The following is a 24,950-nucleotide window of genomic DNA, read 5'->3' as shown; positions in this document are numbered from 1 at the left end:
GTTATCTTTCTGATTGTGGGCGGAAATGGATCCAGCGAATCGCGAGTATCTGACGAGCCAAACTGTTCGGGTAAGCTGTCCGGGTAAGCGTTACTAGAGGATACGGACATGTCTGTTCGGGGAAGTTGAATCGTCATTCTCTCCCCATCCGGCTACAGGCGCTGGATATGAAATATCCGGATAAGGCGTAACGTGGTTGGATAGGATGGCGGCTGTGAGATATTCGGGTGGAATGAGCGATGACTTCCGTCCGGATGGAGTGAGTTATGCCACGCGTCGCAAGGGGGACGTCTGCGTGTCCAAGAGAGAGGGAGCCACGTGACAATTTTTGGGGAGGATCCCACAAGGATGTAATTTTGTTGGGATTGGCATTGAAGACTACAATCGGACGTACGTTTGAGAATGATTTTGAGAGTTAGAAATGTCTTATAATACTTAAAAGCGTTTTCATATAAAAATTAAAAGAGTTCGTTTGATAGTAATTCTAACGCTTTTAACATTTCTAATACTTGAATTTTTTTATCATTCAAGTATTAAAAATGTTATAAACGTTTTCTAAAATCACTCTCAAACGTGCTAAAAGCGTGTTTAACAATGATTCTAAGAAGTGTTTTTAATATTTTTAATAACTAAATTTTTTTATCTTTCAAGTATTAAAAATGTTATAAACGTTTTCTAAAATCACTCTCAAACGTATTCAAAGCGTGTTTGACAATGATTCTAAGCAGTGTTTTTAATATTTTTAATATTTAAAATTTTTTATCTTTCAAGTATTAATTTCAAGTATTAAAAATGTTATAAACATTTTCTAAAATCACTCTCAAACATATTCAAAGCGTGTTTGACAATGATTCTAAGAAGTGTTTTTAATATTTTTAATATTTAAAATTTTTTATCTTTCAAATATTAGAAAAGTTAAAAAGACTTCCTAAAATCACTACAAAACATGCTCTAAGTGCTTAACAAACATTTAAAAATCTTTTTTAAAAACCTAGAGAATCACCCGAGGTTCCAAAAATCATTACAAGTGTTCTAAATTAAAAGCAATTTAATCAAAATCACTTCTAAACATGCTCTAAATTTTAATTAATTAAATAATCCAAAGAATTAATAAGCAATATGATTCTAGTGAATGAACCAAGAAATATAAATATTTTGCTTCACAAACTTGTTAGTAAGTCATAAATACAAAAGATTTCTACATGCAAATAAAAGTAGGTCAATAATTAAAGATTTTATCTTGAATTTTCCTTCTTTTACTAATTGATACTTTTTTCATTTATTTGAATTGTTAAGGTCTGTTAAGGAAATCTTTTCCTATTCCCTCCTTCCACTTTGACATCCCCCCTTAAATCTTTTTCTCAAAATTTCTCTTCTCAATATGAAGCATTGCATTTCATAAAGAGAAATAAAACTAATGAGCTAGTAGGCTTAGCTCAAAAAAGGTTTTTGGGCTATGGCAAAATCCGACATGATTCAAAAACAAATTTCTTTCAAATTCAGCATCTCATTGTGATTTACATAGGTTTCAAAAGTGGGCATGCCTCATTTATTACAAGGATTGGAGCCATGTACAATTGATGGTATCTCCTAAGTTTTAGGTTATGTTAACATGGTTCCAACTTTCATTAATGCCCCTAATCCTTAAGGTTTAGCTCAAGTTGCAAGGGTTAGGATGGGAATGGAGAGATTCTAGACTCATATTCTTTATTAAGTAAGAATGCACTTTCATTTATGTCCTATCCATAACCATAAATTTGCTCGTAAAAACACATTATAAAATAATGCACACGCGAAATGTGAACCTTGCAACATGTGCCTAAATGACCATTATTGTTTTCGGGTCATTGAAAGTGAATGACCATAGCTGTTAAGGGTCATTTACTTTGTTGCCCCAATTTAATTCAACAAATCGTGACATAAAAAGGGTATTTTCATAAATTTGGCATGTTTCAAAACTCAACTAAAATCGATATGAGTTGAATAAAGAGCAAAGATATAGAACACAATAGTGCAATTCAATTTCCATAAGTAGTACAAAAACCCTTAAAATTTTTTTACACTAGTTGCAATTTTCCAAATATCGAACTCATGTTCAAAGCACAAACAATTCTAAATACCTTTTCTCTTATCCTTTCATTGTTACAATCAAATATGATCGAATCCAAGTCACTGTAAAATCGATTCTGAATATGAAAATCAATCAATGTACGATTCTATCCATCACATTGTATATATCATTTAATTTTTGCAGGACAAAAACAAAAATTAAACCACCAACATCTAAAAAACAGGACTGAAAATGAAGGAAATAAGTTGATACAATTATGAGAGTGGAATGATGAGATTATGAGGAAAGGGAATTCTTACATTGGTTTAGGTTTGCAGCTTCCGTAGGTGTGCTAAGTGTCACGGACTTAGTTGTTCACTAAGTTCGTGCGACACTTAGGCAAGTCAAGACGTTTGATCTTGCTAAGTTAGCCTTGTTCCCAATGCTTAGCTTGTTATGCTAAGACGCTCACGACTCGAAAGCTTAAGAAGTTTAGTAGGTAACTCTTTAAAGAATAGAAGCTCTTATTAACTCAAGGAAGCCTTTATAAGTGTTTGGAAGCTCACTTGCTTGGTTAGGAAGTGATTTGGGTGGTGCCTTGGCCAAATGAGGCCCTCACCTATTTATAGGAACCAATGGAACTCTCTGGAACCTTGGAGGGTTCCTTACAAATCAAGAATATTCTAGAACTCCCTACACTAATCTATGTACAACCTTATGTACAAGAAATCTCTAGAATTCTATAGAAAGCCCTGGATTCCTCTCATGCCTTCCACCATAGTGTAGAGATGTGTGGACTTCTCTAGACATCTCTAGAACCTTCCATACTCTTCCCACTAGTGGTTTAGTGTAGATGGGTCTAGGAGTCTCCAGAAGCTTCCTAGGTTCTATATAACCCCTGGGGGGAGGGTCATTTGAAGCATCCTGACATAAGACTCTTGTTTATGTTGGGAAGAGAAATCGAGGCAGATAGGCTACTGCATACTAGGTTTTTATACTAAGTGTTCCACGCTAGTCTTGTCTCTGTCATGGGCCCACCATTTGTGTTTCCCTTGATGTTAATTTAGTTCATTTGACCTCAAAGGACTGTACTCTGACCTGAATCTCTTGGGCTTGACTCCAAAGTCCAAGCCCAGTTCAAGAGGGGTCTCTTTTCCAAGTCCATGGACTTCCCATTGAATGTCTATGTAGTATGTATTAGTATTTTAATCCTTATTTTCCTTAAAAATAAAACTTGGAAAAGCTCAAAGAAATGAATTCATTACCAAGTTAAGTTTCTTTCCCCTACATATTCCATGGGCACTCAAATAGAAGAAAAAAAAATTATAATTTTATCCTTATTTTCCTTCAAAATGGAAAAGCTCAAAGAAAATGAATTCATTACTAATTTAATTTCATTTCCCCTAAATTTTCAATGGCCAATCAAATAGAAAAAAAAAATTATGATTTTTTTATTATATTTCTTTCTTTCCTAAGGTTATATTTGGTTTTCATAAAATTTGAGGAAAAGAAAATAGAAAGAAAAAACAAAATAAAAAAATAAAGAAAAATAAAAAATAAATTAACATTCAATAAATTATTTTTATATGTTTTTTAAACTCATTTTACTCATTTCTTTCTATTATATAAAGATTAATAATTTAAAATTTTATACATTTTTTTATAAATTTTAATTATATTTGATTTTTTGTTGTTATTATTATTATTATATTATTATTATTATCATTATTATTATTATTTGTATTTTTCATAGTGAAACTAAACATTCAAAAAATCATTTTTTTAACACTTTTTTTTTTCTTAATACTTTTTGGAACCAAATATATTAAATTTTTTTATTTCCCTTTTTTTCTAACTTCTAGGAATCAAATGAACTTAAAAAGGGGGAAATTATATCTAATGCAAGCATGATATCTCATAACAAGGCTGAGAAAGTATAAGATGGGGATTTTGATAACTATTCAAATCCGTGTTTTAGAGATGGAATAGAAATAATAATAATTTTTATTAAGATTTTATTTGCATAACAGAAAGTGTTAAAAAAAGGAAAATTTTATAAAAAATAAAAATAAATAAATAAATAAATAATTCGGCACCTCAGCCTATGCTTTAAGTGCTTTGCCTACCATAATAAATTAAAAAAGAAAAAAGAAAAAAGAGTAAAGATAAAAGCTAAATGATAGATCAAATGAACGAATTAATTGCTTTGTTGGAGGTCATTTTTTGAGTTTTTAACAAAATTATCATCACATATATATATATATATATATAGATATTCATGTTATTGGTAGAATTATTTATTTTGTTATTTTTTTTCCTTTGTACTCTTTTGACATTCCTCATTAATCTTTTTTTTTTTTGTTTTTTTCTTTCTCCTCTAACTAATTGGTATTAAGTCTTATCTTTTATGTATGTTCATTTCTAAGATTATGCCCTCATTTTGGGTCAATTTTTCTTCAATTAGACCTTTTTTTCTTTTATCATTCTCATGCACTGACCCATTGTCTTCCATTTTCCATTTTAGGAGTATGATTCCTTGTTATCAAATTTGAGTATATTTATAATGATTTTAGGAAGTGTTTTTGGTATTTTTAATATTTGAAAATTTTACATTTTTAAGTATTAGAAAAATTAAAAACTTTTTTTAAAATCATTGTCAAATATACTCTCATTTTCTTTTTATATTAGGAATTATTTGAAAATTAATGTAAGTTTTTATATAATAAATATAAATCACTTTATATGTAATGAATATAATTTAAGGTTCTTCAAAGTTGGAAGTTTGAAATTCCTATAGATTATTCCATTACAACATTTGATTGTTATGGGAACGTTGATAATACTATGAATATAACCTTATCTTAGTCCAAGGTTCCCTTATAATTAATCTTGATGATTACAAAATAAAGAAATTTGATTTCATTATGTTTTTAAGCTCTTTGAACTCAACTTTTAAAGAATTTCAATTGAGCTAAGAAAGATCATGTGCTCATCATGAAGATTTTTTGTCAAGGATAAAGATCAAATTCTAGGACAATTTTATGTAAGATTGTGGTGCAATTTTTCCATTTTCAAAAATTTGAGGAAAAACAAAGTTTCAAAAGAAAGTTAAAATCAACGTAATTACCCTCTAAAAGGTTTTCAAAAGTGTAATGAATCATTTAGTCGGTTATTTCCTCATGTTTTAAGTTTTAGTGTCTTAATTTTTCTTAAAAGCTCTAAGTAAAGGAGAATCAATTGACTACCTAGTTGCTTAATAGAGGAGGCTTTGCATTTTTAAGTAACAATAGCCACCGGCTAAGCCTTGAAGCTCGACTAGTTAAGTGTTGGTCAACAAGTAGCTTAACCGTTGGAAGTTATCTACTTCCCAAAAATTGTTTGTTGTACTTTGTGCCTCTAATGGTATGACTGACCGGTATCTTACAAAATATGTCAAACAACTATTTTCTTATTAGAACTCCTATATAAGGCTTCATCACTTCATTTATTGCTAAGAGAATTATTCCAAATCATTGTTCATAAATCCATTGAGCCTTTAAAAGCATTTTCAGTGCACCTAGTTAAAAAATTTGCATATTCATTATTGAGCCCAAATTTGCAAGAGTTATTGTATTCCTTTCTTGTAAACCTTGTGAGAAAGTGTTCGAGTGTTGAATCCCTAGAGAAAAATTATTGAAGGTCCATTGGAGTTGAAGAAAATAAGTGTAAGAAGTTTTTGTTCATTATTGCAATGTGCCAATGAAAACAGAAAACATAGCTCCTCTGTAATATTTTATCTATGATTTACTTAAAATAAAAAAGATCTCATTGATTTATTACATCACTTGCTAAGTGATTATGATTAGTTGATAGTGGAACTTAGTTGGGATAATAGATATAAAAAAGAAAGAAGTGACATACTCCTACCTAAACTTTTCTTGTTTTAGCATGAAAGAATGGTGGATATCACACTATAAATAAAACTATCATTGCTAATCACCCTTTCTTTAGCGCCCATAGTCTAACTAAAGGAAAAGTACTTGTCAAGGGCTCATTACCTTCACTTTTGCATCTAGCCAACAAAGCTAGGCGTAAGGTCTAGACACCTTTATTATAATTGTGAAACCAAGGTTTGGTTAATCTTGATTTTGATGATAACAAAATAAGGTTTAGAATTAATGATTATATTTCAAGTGTGATTAGGCAAGACGATTTCCAAAGTGGCAATCACAAAGACAAATCAAGTCAAGGAGAAATCATGAAGAAGAAGACCACCTCAAAGAGAAGTGTTTTTCAAGACCTAAGCTTCATAAGATCTCTTTGTAAGGTTGTTGGTGTATTAGGATTTTCATGCATTACATTTTTTACTTATGCACCAAAATCATCTAATAGTTATTTTGTTTTAAATATTTTAAGAATTGGATGATTTCATGTTTTTCAACTAAAACCTTATGTTAAATGTCTTTCAAACTTGTTTTAAAAGGTTTTAAGTTGAAAAAATTGGTTGTTGAGCCAAAAAATGGCTCAATTGATTCAACTGGTTGAGGAACCGGTTGATCGGTTGTGCTCGTTCGGTTGAGGACCGGTCGAGGGAGGCAAAAAAATTTCTCTCTCTCCCAGTAGCCTTCTCTTCCCGGTCGAGGTGATTCTCTTCCTGGTTGAGGTTCGGTCGAGGACTGGTCGAGGTCCGGTTAAGGCCCAACGATTACCTGCCAAGCATTTAATACTAACTGCTAGTCAACCGGTCGACCCCTAGCTCGACCGGTCGAACCCCTAAACGGCTAGTTTAGCCTTTCTCTTCTATAAAAAGGCTCAAATCTTCATTGTTTAAATAGTTTAACCTTCCCAAACCTTTCTTGAATATATTTGAGCCTTGGAAGAGTGTTTTTTAGTGTACCATTGTTCTAAAACTTGCATATCCTTAGTGCACCTTTCAATCCTAGTATTCTTGTATCATTTGAGCTTAAAGTTTTTGTACTAGGATTTTGTGAGATCTTTTATTTGTAAATCTTTGAGAGGAAGCTTCTTAAGTGTGGGGAATCACTTGAGGGGTTGTTCAAAAGTGAGATATCTCTTGAAAAGTGTAAAGGGTGCTTGGAGCCAAAAGTCCAAGAGGGTGAATTGGAACCATAATCCAATTGTATTGCTTGAAGGCTTGGTTTGGAAGCCTTGAATTAGTGGAACCTCAAGCTTGGGATTGAAGCCAGAGGAGAGTAGATGTAGGCCAGGTTGCGCCGAACCACTATAAAATCTTGTGTTTGCATTCTCTCTTCCCTACTCTTTTAATTTATATGCAATTGTCTTTATATTGTTTATTATATACTTGCATATAATTGTCTCTTACATTCACATAATTTAAATTTGTAAAAAAAGACCATTACCCTATTCACCCCCCCCCCCCCCTTCTCTCTAGGGTGATTATCATCGGTTGGATTAGCCTTATTTTTCTAACAATAATATTATGGAAGTGGAACCTTCAAGCTTAGACATCTCGTCTTTTGAAGTCGATGAGTTGAAGTCTTCATCAAACCAGAAGGTAATGAGTCTCTTAATGATGGGATCATGAGAAAGGACAATCCTAATCTAATTCTTGGATTGAAAGTCTTTATTAACAGTGGAACCTTCAACTTGAGATTGAAATCAATGGAGAACGGGCATACACAAGATTGTTAAACTAATATAAAAAAGAGTTTGCACATCTCTTATCATATTTTTTTCTTTCTTTCTCTCACTCTCACTCTCTTAATATATATAATCTATGTTGCTATAACCATTTGCATTTAAAATTGTTAAAAGTTATTTAAATCTGACCAACACCCAATTATACCTTTGTGTTTCCACTTGAGATTGGATTAACCAGCCAAAACTTTACATCTTATAAATTAATTTTATATGTAATGAATACTAGATTTTATTTTAAAATTTGGCTAAAATTGAAATTTTTTTCTCTAAAGACTTGATTTCTCTTTCCACTAAAAGTAAGCTTGGATACTCCTTTTCTATTTTTATTTTGAAAAGTAAATTTAGAAAAAAAAAAATGAAAATAACAATTTGGTGTTTTCAAAATTTACTTAAGAAAAGTGAAAATTGGTTTTTAAAAAGTTAAAATAAAAAAAGAAATAAAATAGTATAAAAGATCTTACAAGACCTATAATATAAAAATAAAAACACGAATATCAAACATATAAAAGAAATAATATGCAAACACAAAATAATTAGACTCATTGACCTTATTTAATTGAGGACAAGCTTAAAAAGACCTATCAAAACGTAATTTTGGATGAAGGGGAATTGTTGGGGACAAAAGAAAGCCAGAGCAAAATGAAATGGAGAAGAAAAAGAAGGAAGAGAAAAAAGCTACAATGGCCCTTAAATACTCACTTGGATGGATGTATTGGAAGAATAAAGGCGTTATTAATGTTGTCAATTGAAATGATTAATGTGACTATAAATACAATTCTCAAGAGACTATTGGACAATGTCACCTTGCGATGTCATGAGAACCATGAATAGAGGCCATTTGAAATTCAAAACACCTTAAAAAAACTTCTCGTGTTCAACCCAATGGGTGTTGGGGGGGAGGGACATTGAGGTTGCCTCAAGTACCTATTTTGCAGTTTTGTCAAGTTGCCCTTTGTACAGTACTATATAAACATGTAAATCAAAACAAATATATACACTCTTTTCTCCCCTAAAATTCTTATAATATTGTTAACTAATGGCATGAAGCTAACTTATTCATCAAATGGGGTAGTCTAAGAGGTCTCTTGGGTTGTCTCTCTATTGCAAGAACTCTTTGCACACATTCGAAGGTATTGCTTAGAAGCAAGTCCAAACTAGTTTAGACACAAACCTTGTTGCTTCTCCAATACAATGGGATGCTGAAAAGATATGTTATCTTCAAAATATGGTATTTGCATTTAATACTTTTATTCCAAATGATAATACTATTTCATGTGCTAGTAGTAAAATGACAATGGTTTTTCATATGCCAAAATAAAAATAGCATTGTGTTTAATATTGTGCATAAGAGCCACATGTTATTAGTATATATGATCAAACCACGATGTATTTCCTTGGCAATATTAAAAAAATTCATACATAATATTAAAATGTGTCTATTTAAAGATTTCCAAATATCAATTTTGTAACAAGCGTCTCGACATTATTAAAAAACCTAAGGGCACACCAAATTTTATAATTTTTATTAAAGTTTTTTAATAGTAATCTTTTGTTGGTGCACAACTTTTCCGAATGTGATGATTCGGTGACTATCCGGGTCGCTAGCCAATCTTCTAGTATCACCTCCTTTGTTGGTGGGTATCTTGACTCTCTAAGATAAGGATTCCCATTTTTTTTTCCTATTCTTCTTCCTCTTTTATAGGCTTGAGTTAGACGTTGGAGGTTATGTGACGTACACGATTAGCTTGGCAGGTTTGTGTCAGCTAGCGCTTGGTCGACCAGCCCCGTCACTTCCTTCTGATGTGATAAGATGAGATTTTCCTTTAAGATTTGCTCCTTATACACGCCTTGTTGTTGTTCTTAGTATCCGTGTTGGTGGCCTAACAGCTTATTCCCGGTGACTAATTTTTTAGTTTTTCTAAGATGGATCGGGGTAGGCTCTCGGATCACTATAGATTTAAATGGAGTCAAGATGACTTTTCGATTAAGAGACAATATTCAGCTGATACATCTGAGTACTCCTTTTCGGAAAAATTTGGCACCCTTAGGAGATAGCTTTTGTAGTGAAATTCGCCCCCTAACCCGAGCAAGTAGGTAGACCCACAATTTGGTTGTCTTCTATGGTCGGTGCCTCCAATGCCCCTTTTTACGAAAAATTAGGTTTGGGACGTCGTGCATCTGGAGTTACTTGGGTGCAAAACCTTCATTTTGCGATTCGTAGGAAGATTGTAGGTCATACATGTGTCACCTTGAGAAGTGGCAATGCTTAGGGATTTTCACAAGGTGGTACAACATGCACAACCATCTTTTGATTTTTCTTTGAGAATTTGGCTTTGTTTGGACACTTTGCCTAGATGGGCACTTGGCCTTGATGGGCATTTTGCCTAGATGAACACTTGACCTTGGTAGGTATTTCACCTAGATGGGCATATCGCCTTGTTGGGTACTTAGCCTTGATGAACATCTCGTCTAGATGGGCGTTTCGCCTTGATGGACACTTGGCTTTGATGGGCATTTTTCCTAGATTGGTATTTCGCCTTCTTTGATCTCTCGTAGGTTGAAACTCCGTAGGTAGTGGGGTTGTGTTTCGGGTTGCGTTTTCCAGGCATACACATGTAGGGGTAGGGCAATGCTACCTTGTCTCCTAGTTGTGGCACCCAGACATGCTTATTGCCATGCCACGATTTTCTTCTCGGGACTTGAGTATGCTGATAAGTATTGTTCTGTTTTTTCTTGCTACGTTTGAGGGTAAGTTGAGTTTTTTTTTCCATACTCTTACGTTTTCCCTCCATTTTTATTTATCATTTTTCTATTGTGCAGATGAAGTGTGACATTAAGGATTCAACAGACAGGAGGACGAGTTTTGCTACCACATTGTTGAAATTGACCAACTAAGGCTAGTCGAGTGTTCTTTTGACACCTAAGGCTTTTAGCTGGGTGTTTTCTTGGTACCTGACACTTTGTCCGACTGCTTCTTGGAACCTAAGGCTTTTGTTGGGTGCTGCTTGACACTTAAGGCTTTTTGGTCGGGTGCTTTCTTGACACCTAAGACTTTGTTGGGTGTTAGGCCTAGACGAGTGCTACTTTGGCATCCTAGGCTTTGTTGGGCGTTGAGCCTAGTTGGGTGCTACTTGGTCACCTTAGGCTTTGTTGGGCTCTAGCCCTAGTTGGGTGTTACTTGGGCACCTTAGGCTTTGTTGGGCTCTAAGCCTAACTAGGTGATACTTGGATAACCTAGGCTTTGTTGGGCACTAGGCTTGGTTGTGTGCCTACTTGGGCACCTTAGGTTTTGTTGGGCTCTAGCTCTGGCTTGGTGCTACTTAGGCACCTTAGGCTTTGTTGGACTCTAGGCCTGGTCGAGTGCTACTTGGACACCTTACACTTTGTTGGGCTCTAGCACTAGTCGGGTGCTACTTAGGCACCTTAGGCTTTGTTGGGTTCTAAGTCTGGCAGAGTGTTACTTAGGTACTTCAGGCTTTGTTGGGTTTTAGGCCTGGCGGGGTGCTACTTGGGCACCTTAGGCTTTATTGGGCACTAGGCCTGATCGAGTGCTTACTTGGGCACCTTAGGCTTTGTTGGAGTTAGACCTGGTCGGGGGCTTACTTAGGCACCTTAGGCTTTGTCAGGCTCTAGGCCTGGCCAGGTGTTACTTGGGTGCCTTAGGCTTTGTTGGGTTTTAGGTCTGGTTGGGTACTACTTGGGCACCATAGGCTTTGTTGGGCTTTGGCCCTGGTTGGGTGCTACTTGGGCACTTTTGGCTTTTTATTTTTAGTTTTTTTGGCGGTTGTGTGATGCGGAACAAATACGCTTCGAAAAATACAATAGTTGACGATCATGTCACCCCGTTCGGGGATCTTTGTTTTCGGACGGATAGGGCTATTTGGTAAGACCAAGTAGTTCTTATTTGACCCTCCCGTCAGTGCCTCTTTGTTCACTAATAGCGACTGGGTAGCTGCGTCGAGTCGGGCCGCCAAAATCTAGTTGTTTTCCCTTCTGAGCTAGTTAGTGGTTCTTTTTAGCTCGTCTAGCTACCTTCGGTACTTTGTCAACTGGGGTTTAATTGTCCGTTGTGGCCGCTCATAAGTTGTTGGGGCGACACTCTCACCATTAGTGTGGTTAGCTACCCATGTAGTCACCATAGTTGGCTTTTTGTTTCATTCCCACAAACGGCTCCAATTGTTGGTGCATAACCTTTCCAGATGTAATGATCCAATGACTATTCAAGTCGCTAGCCAATCTTCTAGTCTCACCTCTTTTGTTGGTAGGTGTCTTGCCTTTCGAGGAGAAGAATCCATTTTTTTTCCTGTTTTTCTTCCTCCTTTATAGGCTTGAGTTAGATGTTGGAGGTTACATGGTGTACACGATTAACTTAGCAGGTTTGTGTCAGGTAGCACATGGCTGTCCAGTCTTGTCGCTTCCTACTAATGTGACAAGATGAGGTTTTTCTTTGAGATTTGTTTCTCATACACACTTTGTTGTTGTCCTCGATATTCGTGCCATGTGATCTGTGTTGGCGGTCTGATAGTTTCTTCTCGATGACCAATTCTTTAGTTCTTTTAGGATTGGTCAGGGTGAGCTCTCAGATCATTGTAGATTTAAATAGAGTCAAGATTGTGGGATCCTCCCCAAAAATTGCCACGTGGCTCCCTCTCTCTTGGACACGCAGACGTCCCCCTTGAGACGCGTGGCATAACTCACTCCACCCGGACGGAAGTCATCGCTCATTCCACCTGGATATCTCACAGCCGCCATCCTATCCGGCCACATTACGCCTTCTCCGGATATTTCATATCCGGCGCCTGTAGCCGGATGGGGAGAGGATGACGATTCAACTTCCCCGGACAGACATGTCCGGATCCTCTAGTAACGCTTACCCGGACAGCTTACCCGAACAGCTTGGCTCGTCAGATACTCGCGATTCCCCGGATCCATTTCCGCCCACAATCAGAAAGATAACTCTGACAACACAGACGACCAAGTCTCCTGACACATTCCCGATATTTATTGAGGCGGTGGAACGCCGATATTTATTGAGGCAGTGGAACCGCCTAAATATCCTCCTGACAGCCGTCACCTCACACCAGAAACGTCATGATTACTTCGCCAACTATGAGCTGCAATCATGACGATGGGACCCGCTAGCCCAGCGAGGCCACACCTTCTCTGCCTTATATATAAGCTTGAAGGTAATTCTCAGTAGGTAAGGCAATAGAAACATCGTGGAGAAACACTCCCTAAGTTGCTTTTCAAACAACTTCCTAAATACTAACTTAGGCATCGGAGGAGATGCCTGGACACCCCGTCCGGACAACTTTTTGCAGGAGGAAGGAAGGATTTATTCATGCGTTGATCCAAACTCCGTCTCTGGTAGCCGCAATCGCTACGTCGGAATTTTGACCTCAACATTGGCGCCGTCTGTGGGAAACGTCTTTTCTTCTCAATAAATCCTATACCTTCTCACTGTAAAGATGACTCCACCCTCAAGGAGTCGTTCTTCCGCCAAAGGTGACGAAGGTTACTTTGAATGGCGAGACAACATGGAAAAGCGACAGCGAGAGAACGAACGGCAGACGCAAATTCTGCTCCAAGAAACAAGGAAGCTCAGAAAAAAAAAAAAAAAAAAAAAAAAAAAAAAACGTCTTGAGAATCCGAAGCTCTCCCCAACCTCAGCACTATCAGCGGAGGCAGGACCCCTATCGTAACCAGGCAGTTCCATTCCCCCGAGAGGTGAGCCCAACCCTCGAGGCGCATGAAGCATGACCTAGCGAAACCCCGGTGCACGCTCACCATGTACGACGAGACGAATGTTAAGGCTTTACTCGAGCCTCGTCCAAAAGACAACGCGAGAAAAGGCCCCAAATATCTAACGCGATGCGCACGTGTCTGGGACCCCAAACACCTTACAGAAGCAAGCCCGAGAAGACTCTGCGCTGTCCGGCCCACTCCAGTCCATCCCCGGGTGGCAAACCCCGGGCATCAGAGACCCCAGAAGATTCTGCGCTATCCGGCCCATTCCGGCTGTGGTGCCCCTAACTGGCACAGTTCGGTGGTGCGGTCGGGCGCCAGAGCACAAAGCGACTGTCCGGCCCATTCCGACTATGGTGCCCCTGACTGGCACAACTCAATGGTACAGCTGGGCACAAACTCACTTGGGTTTCAAACCCTCCAACAAGAACCTGACCCATTTCGGCTGTGGTGCCACTAACTGACACAGCTCGGTGGTACGGCTGGGCACAAGAACCTGGCCCATTCTGGCTGTGGTGCCCCTGACTGGCATAGCTTGGTGGTACGGCTGGGCACAAACTCACTTGGGTTTCAAACCCTCCAATAAGAACCTGGCCCATTCCGGCTGTGGTGCCACTGACTGGCACAACTCGGTGATACGGCTGGGCACAAGAACCTGGCCCATTCCGACTGTGGTGCCCCTGACTAGCACAACTCGGTGGTATGACTGGGCACAAACTCACTTAGGTTTCAAACCCTCCAACAAGAACCTGGCCCATTCCGGCTGTGGTGCCACTGACTGGCACAGCTCGGTGGTACGGCTGGGCACAACCTTACTTGGGTTTCAAACCCTCCAGCAAGAACCTGACCCATTCCGGCTGTGGTGCCCCTGACTGGCACAGCTCGGTGGTACGGCTGGGCACAACCTCACTTGGGTTTCGAACCCTCCAGCCTGGAAGATCCTGGAAGAACCCTGTCCGGATTCAACGGGTCTTCCACAACCTCACTTGGAGACGTCACTCTAGGTCGCTTTGGCACCAGAGCAAAAAAATCGCGATATCTTCGCTTGGATCCCGGACAAAGAATCGACTCCGGATGATTCGTGGTCTCTGCACGTTGATAGGGCCTCCCGCTCGTCCAGATCAGGATTCGGACTCCTCCTTAAAGCACCAACCGGCGAACGGGTGAAGCAATCCATCCGTCTAGATTTTACCGCCTCAAACAATGAAGTTGAATATGAAGTCATCTTATCCGGATTGGGACTTGCAATCACCCTGAACGCCTCAAAAGTTAAAATCCACAACGACTCCCAGCTCGTCATGGGGCAGATACCAAAAGAGTACGAGGCCAAGGACAAGTGCATGGCCAAACACTTATTGAAAGTACAAGAATCACTCAACTGGCTGGAAGAGTGGGTCATTGAGAAGATCCCAAGGGGAGATAATGTGCAGGCCGACGCTTTGGCAGGAATAGCCGCATCATTTCCCGTAAAAAAAAATCAACAATGCTCCCTATATACGTTCAAAGCCACTCCCACCATCGCTGAATCACACATTTGCAATGTGGGCCCAAAGGAATACGACTGGGCAGTTGACATCAGAGCCTGAAGATCCCAAGCGCACCTCACTAGCTCCCACAACGAGGAAGTGCCACATGCCAAATTTTGTAAAGGTAGCATTTTTATCCCGTCTTTTCTGACCAGGCCAGACAGGCGATATAAAAGGGGGCATTGTGGGATCCTCACCAAAAATTGCCACGTGGCTCCCTCTTTCTTGGACACGCAGACGTCCCCCTTGCTACGCGTGGTATAACTCACTCCACCCGGACAAAAGTCATCGCTCATTCCACCCGAATATCTCACAGCCGCCATCCTATCCGGCCACGTTACGCCGTCTCCAGATATTTCATATACGGCGCCTGTAGCCGGATGGGGAGAAGATGACGATTCAACTTCCCCTGACAGACATGTCCGGATCCTCTAGTAACGCTTACCCGGACAGCTTACCTGAACAGCTTGGCTCGTCAGATACTCGCGATTCGCTGGATCCATTTCCGCCCACAATCAGAAAGATAACTCTAACAACACTGACGACCAAGTCTCCTGACACATCCCCGATATTTATTGAGGCGGTGGAACGCCGATATTTATTGAGGCGGTAGAACCGCCTAAATATCCTCTTGACAGCCGTCACCTCACACCAGAAACGTCATGATTATTTCGCCACCTATGAGCTGCAATCATGACGATGGGACCCGCTAGCCCAGCGAGGCCACACCTTCTCTACCTTATATATAAGCTTGAAGGTAATTCTCAGGAGGTAAGGCAATAAAAACATCGTGGAGAAACACTCCCTAAGTTGCTTTTAAACAACTTCCTAACTACTAACTTAGGCATCGGAGGAGATGCCCGGACACCCCGTCCGGACAACTTTTTGCAGGAGAAAGGAATGATTTATTCATGCGTTGATCCAAACTCCGTCTCTGATAGCCGCAATTGCTACGTCGGAATTTTGACCTCAACAAGGATGACTTCTCGATCGGGATTCAATATTCGGCCGATGCAATATCTGGGTACCCCTTCGCAACAAAATTCGGCACCCCTCCGGAGGCAGCATTTTGTAGCGAAATCCACCATCCAACCTGAGCAAGGAGGTAGACCCACTGGTCTCTATCTTTGAAAAAATTTTAACACGACATCTTTGTTTATTGCTTGATGATGGTTGATCTAAGCGGGTTGTTACACGTAGGCCTGGAAAACGTAGGTGCTATCCGGCAGACGACAAACGTTACTAGGTATGAACTGTGGAGATAGTGTCGAGGAAAATCATTTGATTTAAGAGCGATTTTCAAGAAATCAGTACTGGTGTCTGGAAATTTTCCTGTCAACCCCGGTCTTTTCAGCTAGCCCCAAAAAAGACAAAAAAAATGGAAAAAAAAAATCCCTGGCTGGTGGGTTGATCACGTTTCATAAGCAGGTGGGGTCCAAGGATTCTACTACGTACGTGGCTGATTTAAATAAATTATGTGAAGATTTAAATCCGGCTAACAAATGTTCTTAACTGCAAGTCAACTATGTATGGTGGGCAATGCTATTTCCACGCTCTTCATTGCTTCCAGAGTCTCTCTCCTGCATGCGTCCAATAATCTCATCCATGATACCGTGGCAGCAGCAAACCCCTTCTCTGGCCATAGCAAGTCCGTTTTTGTGGTATCCATATAAATGCACTGGTACGAGGCTTCGCCGTTTTTGAAGATGATGCATCGTCGGCCGTCAGAGTAGATAAGAAGAGAGAAACATAAGCATAAGTTCAATAACGGTTGAACAAGCAGAGAGACGAAGAACCTGACATGGAAGAAGACATGAAGATACGGGAGCCGCTTCTTCCGGATGAAGAGCCGCAACCTTCTCAGCACTCTGTTTTGCCACAATCTCTTCTCATGTATTTGTATGTTGGCCATTTCTTGGCCAGATGGGGTGCCAGGTTTTTTTCTCTAACAACTTTGATTCTTCTGGATCTCTTTGCATTTGGCTGTTTTACATCAGGATTATATGTCATGGAATTGAGTAATCTTATGATATTACTACGTGGATTCTTTTTTTTTTTCTTTTTTTTTCTTCACTGGTAATGTATGGGTTCATTGGAATTGTTCCTGTTTTCGCTATTATTTCCTTTTAGGGGTTTTTGAATTTTTTTTTCAGATTTTCGTGGATTTAGTTCATATTTTTCACATAATTCTAAATGGTTTGTTTTCACATACAAGTGGGTTTTTTATAACAGTGGATCTAAGCTCTGAGTTTGAATTTCTTTAGTTTTGTTATGGTTTATTTTACAATTATGGTTTTTTTTACAATTAGGTGATCAAATATTTTTGCTGTTTGAACTATGCGGTTGGTTTTAATTTCAAAGGCAATTAGCAACTCAAATTCATGAACAGAAATTGTTTGATAATAGTCCATCCTAATACACAGTGATGATGATGAACGGGGTTGTTATCTCAGCCACATGCTTCCCATAATTCTTGAATAATTTAATACTGGGTTCCTTTTGGATCTTTTTTGTTACAGAATGTGGGAGTTTTCTGTTGGTTTGTACATGATCAATATATGGCCCAACTCTTTGCTACTTGCTGCTGTTTATGGTGTGGTGGAGTCTGGTTCTACTGCTTTCCTTGGTCCCAGCATTGGACAGTGGTTGGATAGATTAACATATGTAAAGGTTTGCTCAACCTCTACTCTTTGTGCTTTCGACACTATTTGGATATCAGTTCAACTGGAAAACATCCCGATGCATGGATTTTTCAAAACTGCCTTCTGAAAACAAAACTTATTTTGAGAAATTTAATGAAAATCCTGGATAGCTCAACTAAATAAAGCAACAATCAATTTAGGTGGGTTCACTCGGTCCCACATGTACACTAGCCACCAATAATCAATTTAGACCATTTGAGAAGCTTTGATGGTGATTATCCTTTGGCAGGTTCTCAAACTTTGGTTGTGGGCACAAAATCTCTCTTTTGTGGTTGCTGGGGTTGCAGTGGTAGGATTACTGGTCTACTCGAACTTGAAGTATACCAATTTAGCAGCATTCATCGCTCTTGTCATATTAACCAATATCTCTGGAGCCATTGGTGTGCTTTCCACTCTTGCCGGTACCATCTTGATTGAAAGAGAGTGGTAATTGCATACATGCTTATAAGAAAATAGAAAGTTGACCGAATTTTATAATTATTTTAGCGGTCACAAAGTTGGGATTTCATTTCCAAACTCGAAGGATTGTATGGTTCCAAAAATTTCTTTTGCACTACTTTCCTTATTGAATCAATCTGATGCTGTTAAAGTTGTCTTCAAATTACAGGGTGGTGGTGATTTCTGAAGGCCACCCTCCGGGAGTACTAACAAAGTTGAATTCAGTAATAAGACGTATCGATTTAACCTGCAAGTTATTTGCTCCTGTAGTTACTGGCCTCCTTATCAGCTTTGTATCATTAAAAGCATCTGCTATGACTTTAGCAATCTGGAACACTCTATCGATCTGGTTGGAGTATTGGCTTCTAACATCTGTATATAATGGAATTCCAGCATTAAGTGAAAGGAGCCAGAAAAAGATCTCTAAAATTTCACAGGGTGATCCAGGGGAGAGTACATCTGCTGATCAAGAGATAAAGAGCTCACCTTCCTTTGATGGAGGCGATTCAGCATTGGCAGAAAACAGCTGGAAAAGGAAAATGATTGAATGGGTTTGGAAGGCCCTCTCCATTTCTGCATGGACTGTGTACTTACAGCAAGATGTGGTGCTGCCAGGACTAGCTCTAGCATTACTGTATTTCACTGTTCTCAGGTGACTACCCTTAATGGACATTGCTAAATACCCTGTTTAGTGGGCATGTTTGGATAAAACTTCAAGGGATATTTAATTATTGCAGTTTATATTGCTTTCTTTCCAAAGAAATTTTGAAGATTGAAGCACAGAAATGATGATGTTAGCTAAATTTGCCTATCCATAATTCCTCTCAAGAAGTAGGAATTCATGTTGCATGGCAAACTTCTGCGGCTATAAGAAACTATCACTTCTTGAAGCTTCTTCCAAACATACCCTCCTGACATTTACATCATACTGTCTTTTGGCTTCGGCTGCTGTTTCCTATCAGTTATTAAGTAGACACACTGAATTTGTCTCTCCAGCTTTGGGACTCTGATGACAGCTGCCCTGGAATGGGAAGGTATACCTGCATATATTATCGGAATAGGGCGTGGAATAAGCGCTACAATTGGAATAGCTGCAACATTTGTGTACCCAATCTTACAATCTCGCATCTCAATACTTCGAACTGGACTCTGGTCTATCTGGTCTCAGGTATCAACTTCAGTGGTTAAAATGTTAGTGTATTCTTGAAGTTACTGCCTAGAAACCAGTCACCCCTTGCTGACCACTATTTGTGCGAAAAACTTTTGATAAATGTGTGTTTTTGTTGCAGTGGGCCTTCCTCCTCATATGTATTGCTTCGATATGGATCCAAAACCATATTACATCAGCATATCTGCTGATGGTTGGAGTGGCAACTTCGCGTCTGGGATTGTGGATGTTTGACTTGTCTGTCATCCAACAAATGCAGGTGAAAAAGAAAACCACTAATGCTGAACCATTACAAGCTCTCTTAGATGATGTGTTGAGTAGGCAATCTGACTTTGCCTTTCTTCAATCTTTTCTTCAAGTTATAAATCTTCCCTCTTCTTTTCCCCCTTTGTGGACAGGATCATGTTCCTGAATCTGATCGTTGTGTTGTGGGAGGTGTTCAAAACTCGCTCCAGTCTTACTTAGATTTGATGGCTTATGTCATGGGAATAATCATATCTAATCCACAGGTGATCAATCTTTGAGGATTGCTATATCTCACTTTGTAATTTGATCTGATTTGGTTTGAATTATTTGATCATTATCAGGACTTCTGGAAGTTGACGTTGTTATCCATTTCTGCGGTGACGTTGGCTGCTGTACTCTACAGTTCATACATATACCGCGTCCGCAAGCATCTTTTTCATTTTGAGAAGCTGTGGTCAAGAATCGAGTGGTTTCTACTATAATATTTATCAAAACAGAAATGGGCGAATATCATAATGATGCCACAATGCTTTTGTTTTCTGGAGCAAAATATAGTTTTTGAATTTTTGTTGGTTGAACGAAGATCAAACTCTATTTGAATTCAAAACGATAATCTCATCCCTATTCACCCGATGGATATGTAAATAAATGCAGTAATCATCAATGATTATCTCCCGGTTGCTTACTTTCTTTGTTCTAAATTTTTTAAGGCAACCATAACAGCTTTTGATCTTATAGGTGTTTGATAAATCAACTTGAAGTGCGTTTGACAGGACTAAAAACACTTTCCAAATGAAATCATTATCAAACCGTATTCTTAAAATAATATTAAATAAATTAAATATGTTTAATAAAATAACTTAATATTACAACTTAAAACTTAAAATGACTTTAAGTATTAAGTTAAAATAATTAATTTATTCTTAATCTCAAATATTTTTTATTTTATTTGTCCATATTTATTTGAAATATTTTAAATATGAATGCTTTATAAATAAATTTATTACTTAAAATTAATTAAAAATATATGAATTAAAATTAACAAGATATATATTAGTTAAAATTAATGAGGATAAATATGTCAATTTGATGATTTGAAATCAATTTTAACTTAACTTTATCAAGCAATTGAAAATTTTAAAGTAGAAAATACGTAATAAGTTTTAAGCAATAATTTAAAAACAATTTAAGTTAAAATTAACTTAAGTTATTAAATAATAAATATTAAGTTTTATCAAACACCCTCTTAATGGAGAATCCTATAATAATTTTAGGGAGACTAGCAACAATTAACGATAAATCTTCATATTAGAACGTAACAAAATATCAAATTAATAAGGTAGATTTAAATTAAATTTATTTTTATAAATTTTGAAATTTTTAGAAGTTTATGCACTTTTAAGTTATTTTTTTCTAAAATACCTTTTTTTTTATCAGGTGAAAATAATTTCAAAGTAAACTTCACTCTTCTATTTTCACTTTATACAATCTTATATCTTCTTATAAGGTCATGATATAAGATTGTACATTCCTAAATTAATGCTTTTGATGATATAAAATCAATTTAATTTCTTTTTCTTAAATTAATTGAATTGTATTTAACCTTTTCTAAAGAATTGAACTTTAGAAAAGGAAATCATTAATGATTTTATTTCACTTAAATTTTTTATTTTCGTTATTTTTATAATAAAAAATATGATTATATATAAAAAAAAATCAAAATGTTAATTTCTTTGATTTAAAAAAAATCAAGAAATATAAAAATAAAGTGTATATGATGATTAATTTATTAAATAAACTTTAAAAACAAAAAACAAAATACTTATTCTTTTTTTGAATATTTTTAAATTTTTAAATAAAAATATTTACTCTTTATCTTAGAATCTATCCCTTTTATTTATTAATTTGAAATAATTTTTTTAATAAAAGAAAATATTTTAAAATATTTACTTTTAAAAAAAAAAATTCAAAATTTTAAAAATAAATTTAATTTTGAACAAGTGAGTTTCCATTTTCTTTTTCTTTTTTTTTCAAATGATTATATAAGAAGAATTTTTTTCTTTTCATATCACTCATTTTGAACCACCAAAGGTTTTGATTAAAATAAATAAATTTTACTTTGATATATAGTATTATTTAATATAATATCTAATATATATATATATATATATATATTAACATAATATGTTATTATTTTATTTATAAAATTTAAATATTTTAATCATGAACATCATTATCAAAGAACAAAAAATTATTTCTTAAATTATAAATCATAAAATAATTTTCAAATAGTATTAAATATGAGATAGATTTTATATTTTTTTAATACCAAAAATTAGAATACAATAATTTTTTATTTAAAAAATATCAAATATTAAAATACTTATATTTTTAATTTTAATAATAATAATAATTATTATTATTATTATTATTACACCAACCAAAGGGGATATCATTTTCATATCCCGAACTCAAAATTTTTTAGTCACCAATCATTTTTTTTTTTTTTTTTTTTTTTGCCTTCTTTATGGTTTTGACTTTTGGATTTCATAATAGTTGTCTCACTAGGTTAATAATATTTTTCTAATAAGATTTTATTAAAACATATTGTCTAATTATGGTAAATATCTAATGAGAACATTATACACATACACATGGGATGTGGATTATGCCAAACAAGCCCATCAAACATTTTCAAGGTGTGATATTTTACATCGGATAAAAGAGAGAGTTTTAGACACTATAAATATGAGTCTCTTTTAATCTTATAGACACGTTTTAAAGTTGTGATGACACTTTTATCCTCAAAGTGAATATTATTTATATGATTGGATACGAGTTGTTACAAATAGTATCACAGTCAATCCTCGACCTCAATGTGAGGGTTTGTTTTATAATTCCGTGACACATAATGAGGATGTTATGTTTGCATTGAGAGGTGTTTGTGATATCTCATATTGAATAAATGAGAAAATTCATGACACTATATAAGTATGGATCTTTCTTAACCTTGTAAAAATGTTTTAAATTAGTGAGGGTTCCTTTAAGTCCAAAGCGAACAATACCTACACGGTTTGGAGTTAGCTCTTACACAACAATTTTCCTAAATGAGTTTTAATAATCACAAAACAAGGTTAAGGTTGTTAATGGTTTAAATCAAGTTGTTAAATTTTAGTTTTATTTTTGTAAATTCAAAGAAAGTCGAAGCAACCTTAAAAGAAAATTGATACCATAAAGATTTGGGATCCATGAAAACTTAAAGTGACTTAAGATTTATTATAAGATCAGTATTGGTAGTTGCCTTTGAGTCTAAATCTTTTTCATACACTTAAAATTCTGAAATCATCCATCCTTAATCAATGGTTTCTTATTTTTGATCAAAACATTGAATCAAATTCATTTTAAACTTATCTTAAAAGGTTTTAAGAAACCAAATATAGGTTATTGGAGGTTTTAGACTTTAAATCGGGCTATTTAATTACTTTACAACACAATTAATCAAAGTTGGGAGGAACTAATTGAGCTAGTTAGGCTTGATTGATCCAGGTGTACTTTGCACCTTCTCTCTCATTTGAAGTATATGTTTAACCAGTTGAGGATTGCTTGGACCTATTAAGGACCAATTGAATCAATTAAGGGTTTGGACCCCAATGGTAAGTTGTATGTGCATTAAAATGCACAATTAATGAACCGATTATTCAATCGATCAAGCCTTGTTTGTGGCTTTTGGGGTCCTTGAACTGGAAAAATATATATTGATGTGTTTTAAGCATTTATTGATAAATTGAAAAGTTATCCTTCTTCACATTCAAAGCTCTTCCAAAGTGCATTCAATTTTTAACCTGCAAATCTTCTTGTGTACCTTCAAGTTCATCCTAGTTCTTTCTTGCTTGTGCACCTTCAAGTTCATTCTAGTTCTTTTTTGTATTGAGAACTTAATTTGCTACTATGCGAGAAGTTCATAAATTTATCCTACTTACCTACCTATTGTGAGAGAAGTTATTCAAATAGATTAATTACTCAAAAAAATGGTGAAAGTCTATTGAAACTTTAGAATCTAAGTGTAGATATTAAAGGCTTGTGATTCAAGTCTTAAAGATAATGGAATCCCCACTCAATTAGGAGTTGGAAGAGAGTGAATGTAAGTTACTTGTTAAACCATTATAAAAGAGTTTGCAATCTTTTTATCGCATTTCTCATTATTTCTCATTATTTATTCATTATCCTTCCCATATCATTATTTTTAAAAAAGTTTTAATACCCAATCCACCCCCTTGTGAGTGATTATCTTAATTAAATTATTCCTTTTTTACAATTGCGAACTTTACATAATCAAATATTCTTTATTAGCAAAATACAATTTTACACCAACTTAATTAAAAGACATGAAAATGTCTCCAATGAAATATTATGCAACTTTTGTTGGAAAACTTATACTAGTTTGTCTTATTTAAGAAAATCAAAGCATAATTGTTTTGAATATTCAAATGTAACTTAAAAAAAGGGCTCTATATCGGTGTTATACATGACATACATTACATAGAGCAATAATAATTTATCATGAAAAATTAGTAAAACAAGCAAAAATAGCTACTATTCCAAATCTTGTGGACATACTCGCAATTCATTAAGCAAATTCAAATAATTGTGTATACTATTTTTGGTTGAAGATCATTTGATAATTATATGAAATTTTCACTTAAGTCTTTTTTTTTAAAAATAAAAATAAAAAATTACAAAATAAATAAAAATTCACATTTTAAAGTTATTTTATAAATATAATTCATATAGATATTTTTATGAAAAAAATATCTATAAGGAAGAATATATCAATTTTAATATATAATTTATTATTTATTTTATCAAATTAATTTTAATTTATAAAATATTAGAAATTTATTATTATCATTATTATTTATATTTTAGTTTTTTTTAAATAAATATATATTTTTAATATTTTAAAATAAAAACATTCAAAATTTAAAAGTAAATCATAGTAACTTTTTAGAATAGAATTAATGGGATAGATTATGATATATTTAATATTAAAACTATAATTTATTTAATTCAAATGCATTTAATAATGTGAAATAAATGATGATACATATATACTTTTTTTAATATTTCTATTTTTTTATATTTAATTATTATATAAATAACATAAAAAAGACTTATTAAAAAATTATAATATTAATTTTTATATTTTTATTAATCAATTAAATATATTTTAAAATAAAATAATTAAAATTAAGTTTTTTTTAATGATGAACCTTAAACAAATTTAAATTGAATATATATTATCAAAGAGCATCATATGGTTCATTGGTAGCCAGGGAACCTAATTCAAGGTTCAAATCCCCCATAAAAGTAAATAATGATATTCGAAAGAGAGAAAAATTGTTCTCATGATTTGT

At 35.4% G+C, this 24,950-nt stretch overlaps 1 protein-coding gene across 1 annotated transcript; it reads left to right on the top strand.

The window, feature by feature from the left end:
- The first annotated feature begins 16,480 nt into the window (after positions 1 to 16,480).
- On the top strand, positions 16,481 to 20,221 carry LOC100248163 (solute carrier family 40 member 2). The gene is made up of 8 exons (XM_002265455.5): positions 16,481 to 16,917; positions 17,502 to 17,652; positions 17,914 to 18,110; positions 18,292 to 18,774; positions 19,119 to 19,290; positions 19,412 to 19,549; positions 19,689 to 19,799; positions 19,878 to 20,221. Exons 1-8 carry the CDS (start codon positions 16,784 to 16,786, stop codon positions 20,016 to 20,018), a joined length of 1,527 nt encoding a protein of 508 aa, XP_002265491.1. The 5' UTR covers positions 16,481 to 16,783; the 3' UTR covers positions 20,019 to 20,221.
- Positions 20,222 to 24,950: the final 4,729 nt, after the last annotated feature.

Source organism: Vitis vinifera, chromosome 8 (assembly GCF_030704535.1).
Source record: "Vitis vinifera cultivar Pinot Noir 40024 chromosome 8, ASM3070453v1".
Taxonomy (NCBI): Eukaryota; Viridiplantae; Streptophyta; class Magnoliopsida; order Vitales; family Vitaceae; genus Vitis; species Vitis vinifera.
This window is presented reverse-complemented; position numbering and strand designations above follow the sequence as displayed.

Coding starts and splice junctions, on each gene's coding strand:
- LOC100248163 (XM_002265455.5), top strand. CDS start 16,784: ATGGAAGAAGACATGAAGATACGGGAGCCGCTTCTTCCGGATGAAGAG. Junction 16,918..17,501: donor TTGGCCAGATGGGGTGCCAG/GTTTTTTTCTCT, acceptor TTTTTGTTACAG/AATGTGGGAGTTTTCTGTTG. Junction 19,800..19,877: donor TAATCATATCTAATCCACAG/GTGATCAATCTT, acceptor GATCATTATCAG/GACTTCTGGAAGTTGACGTT.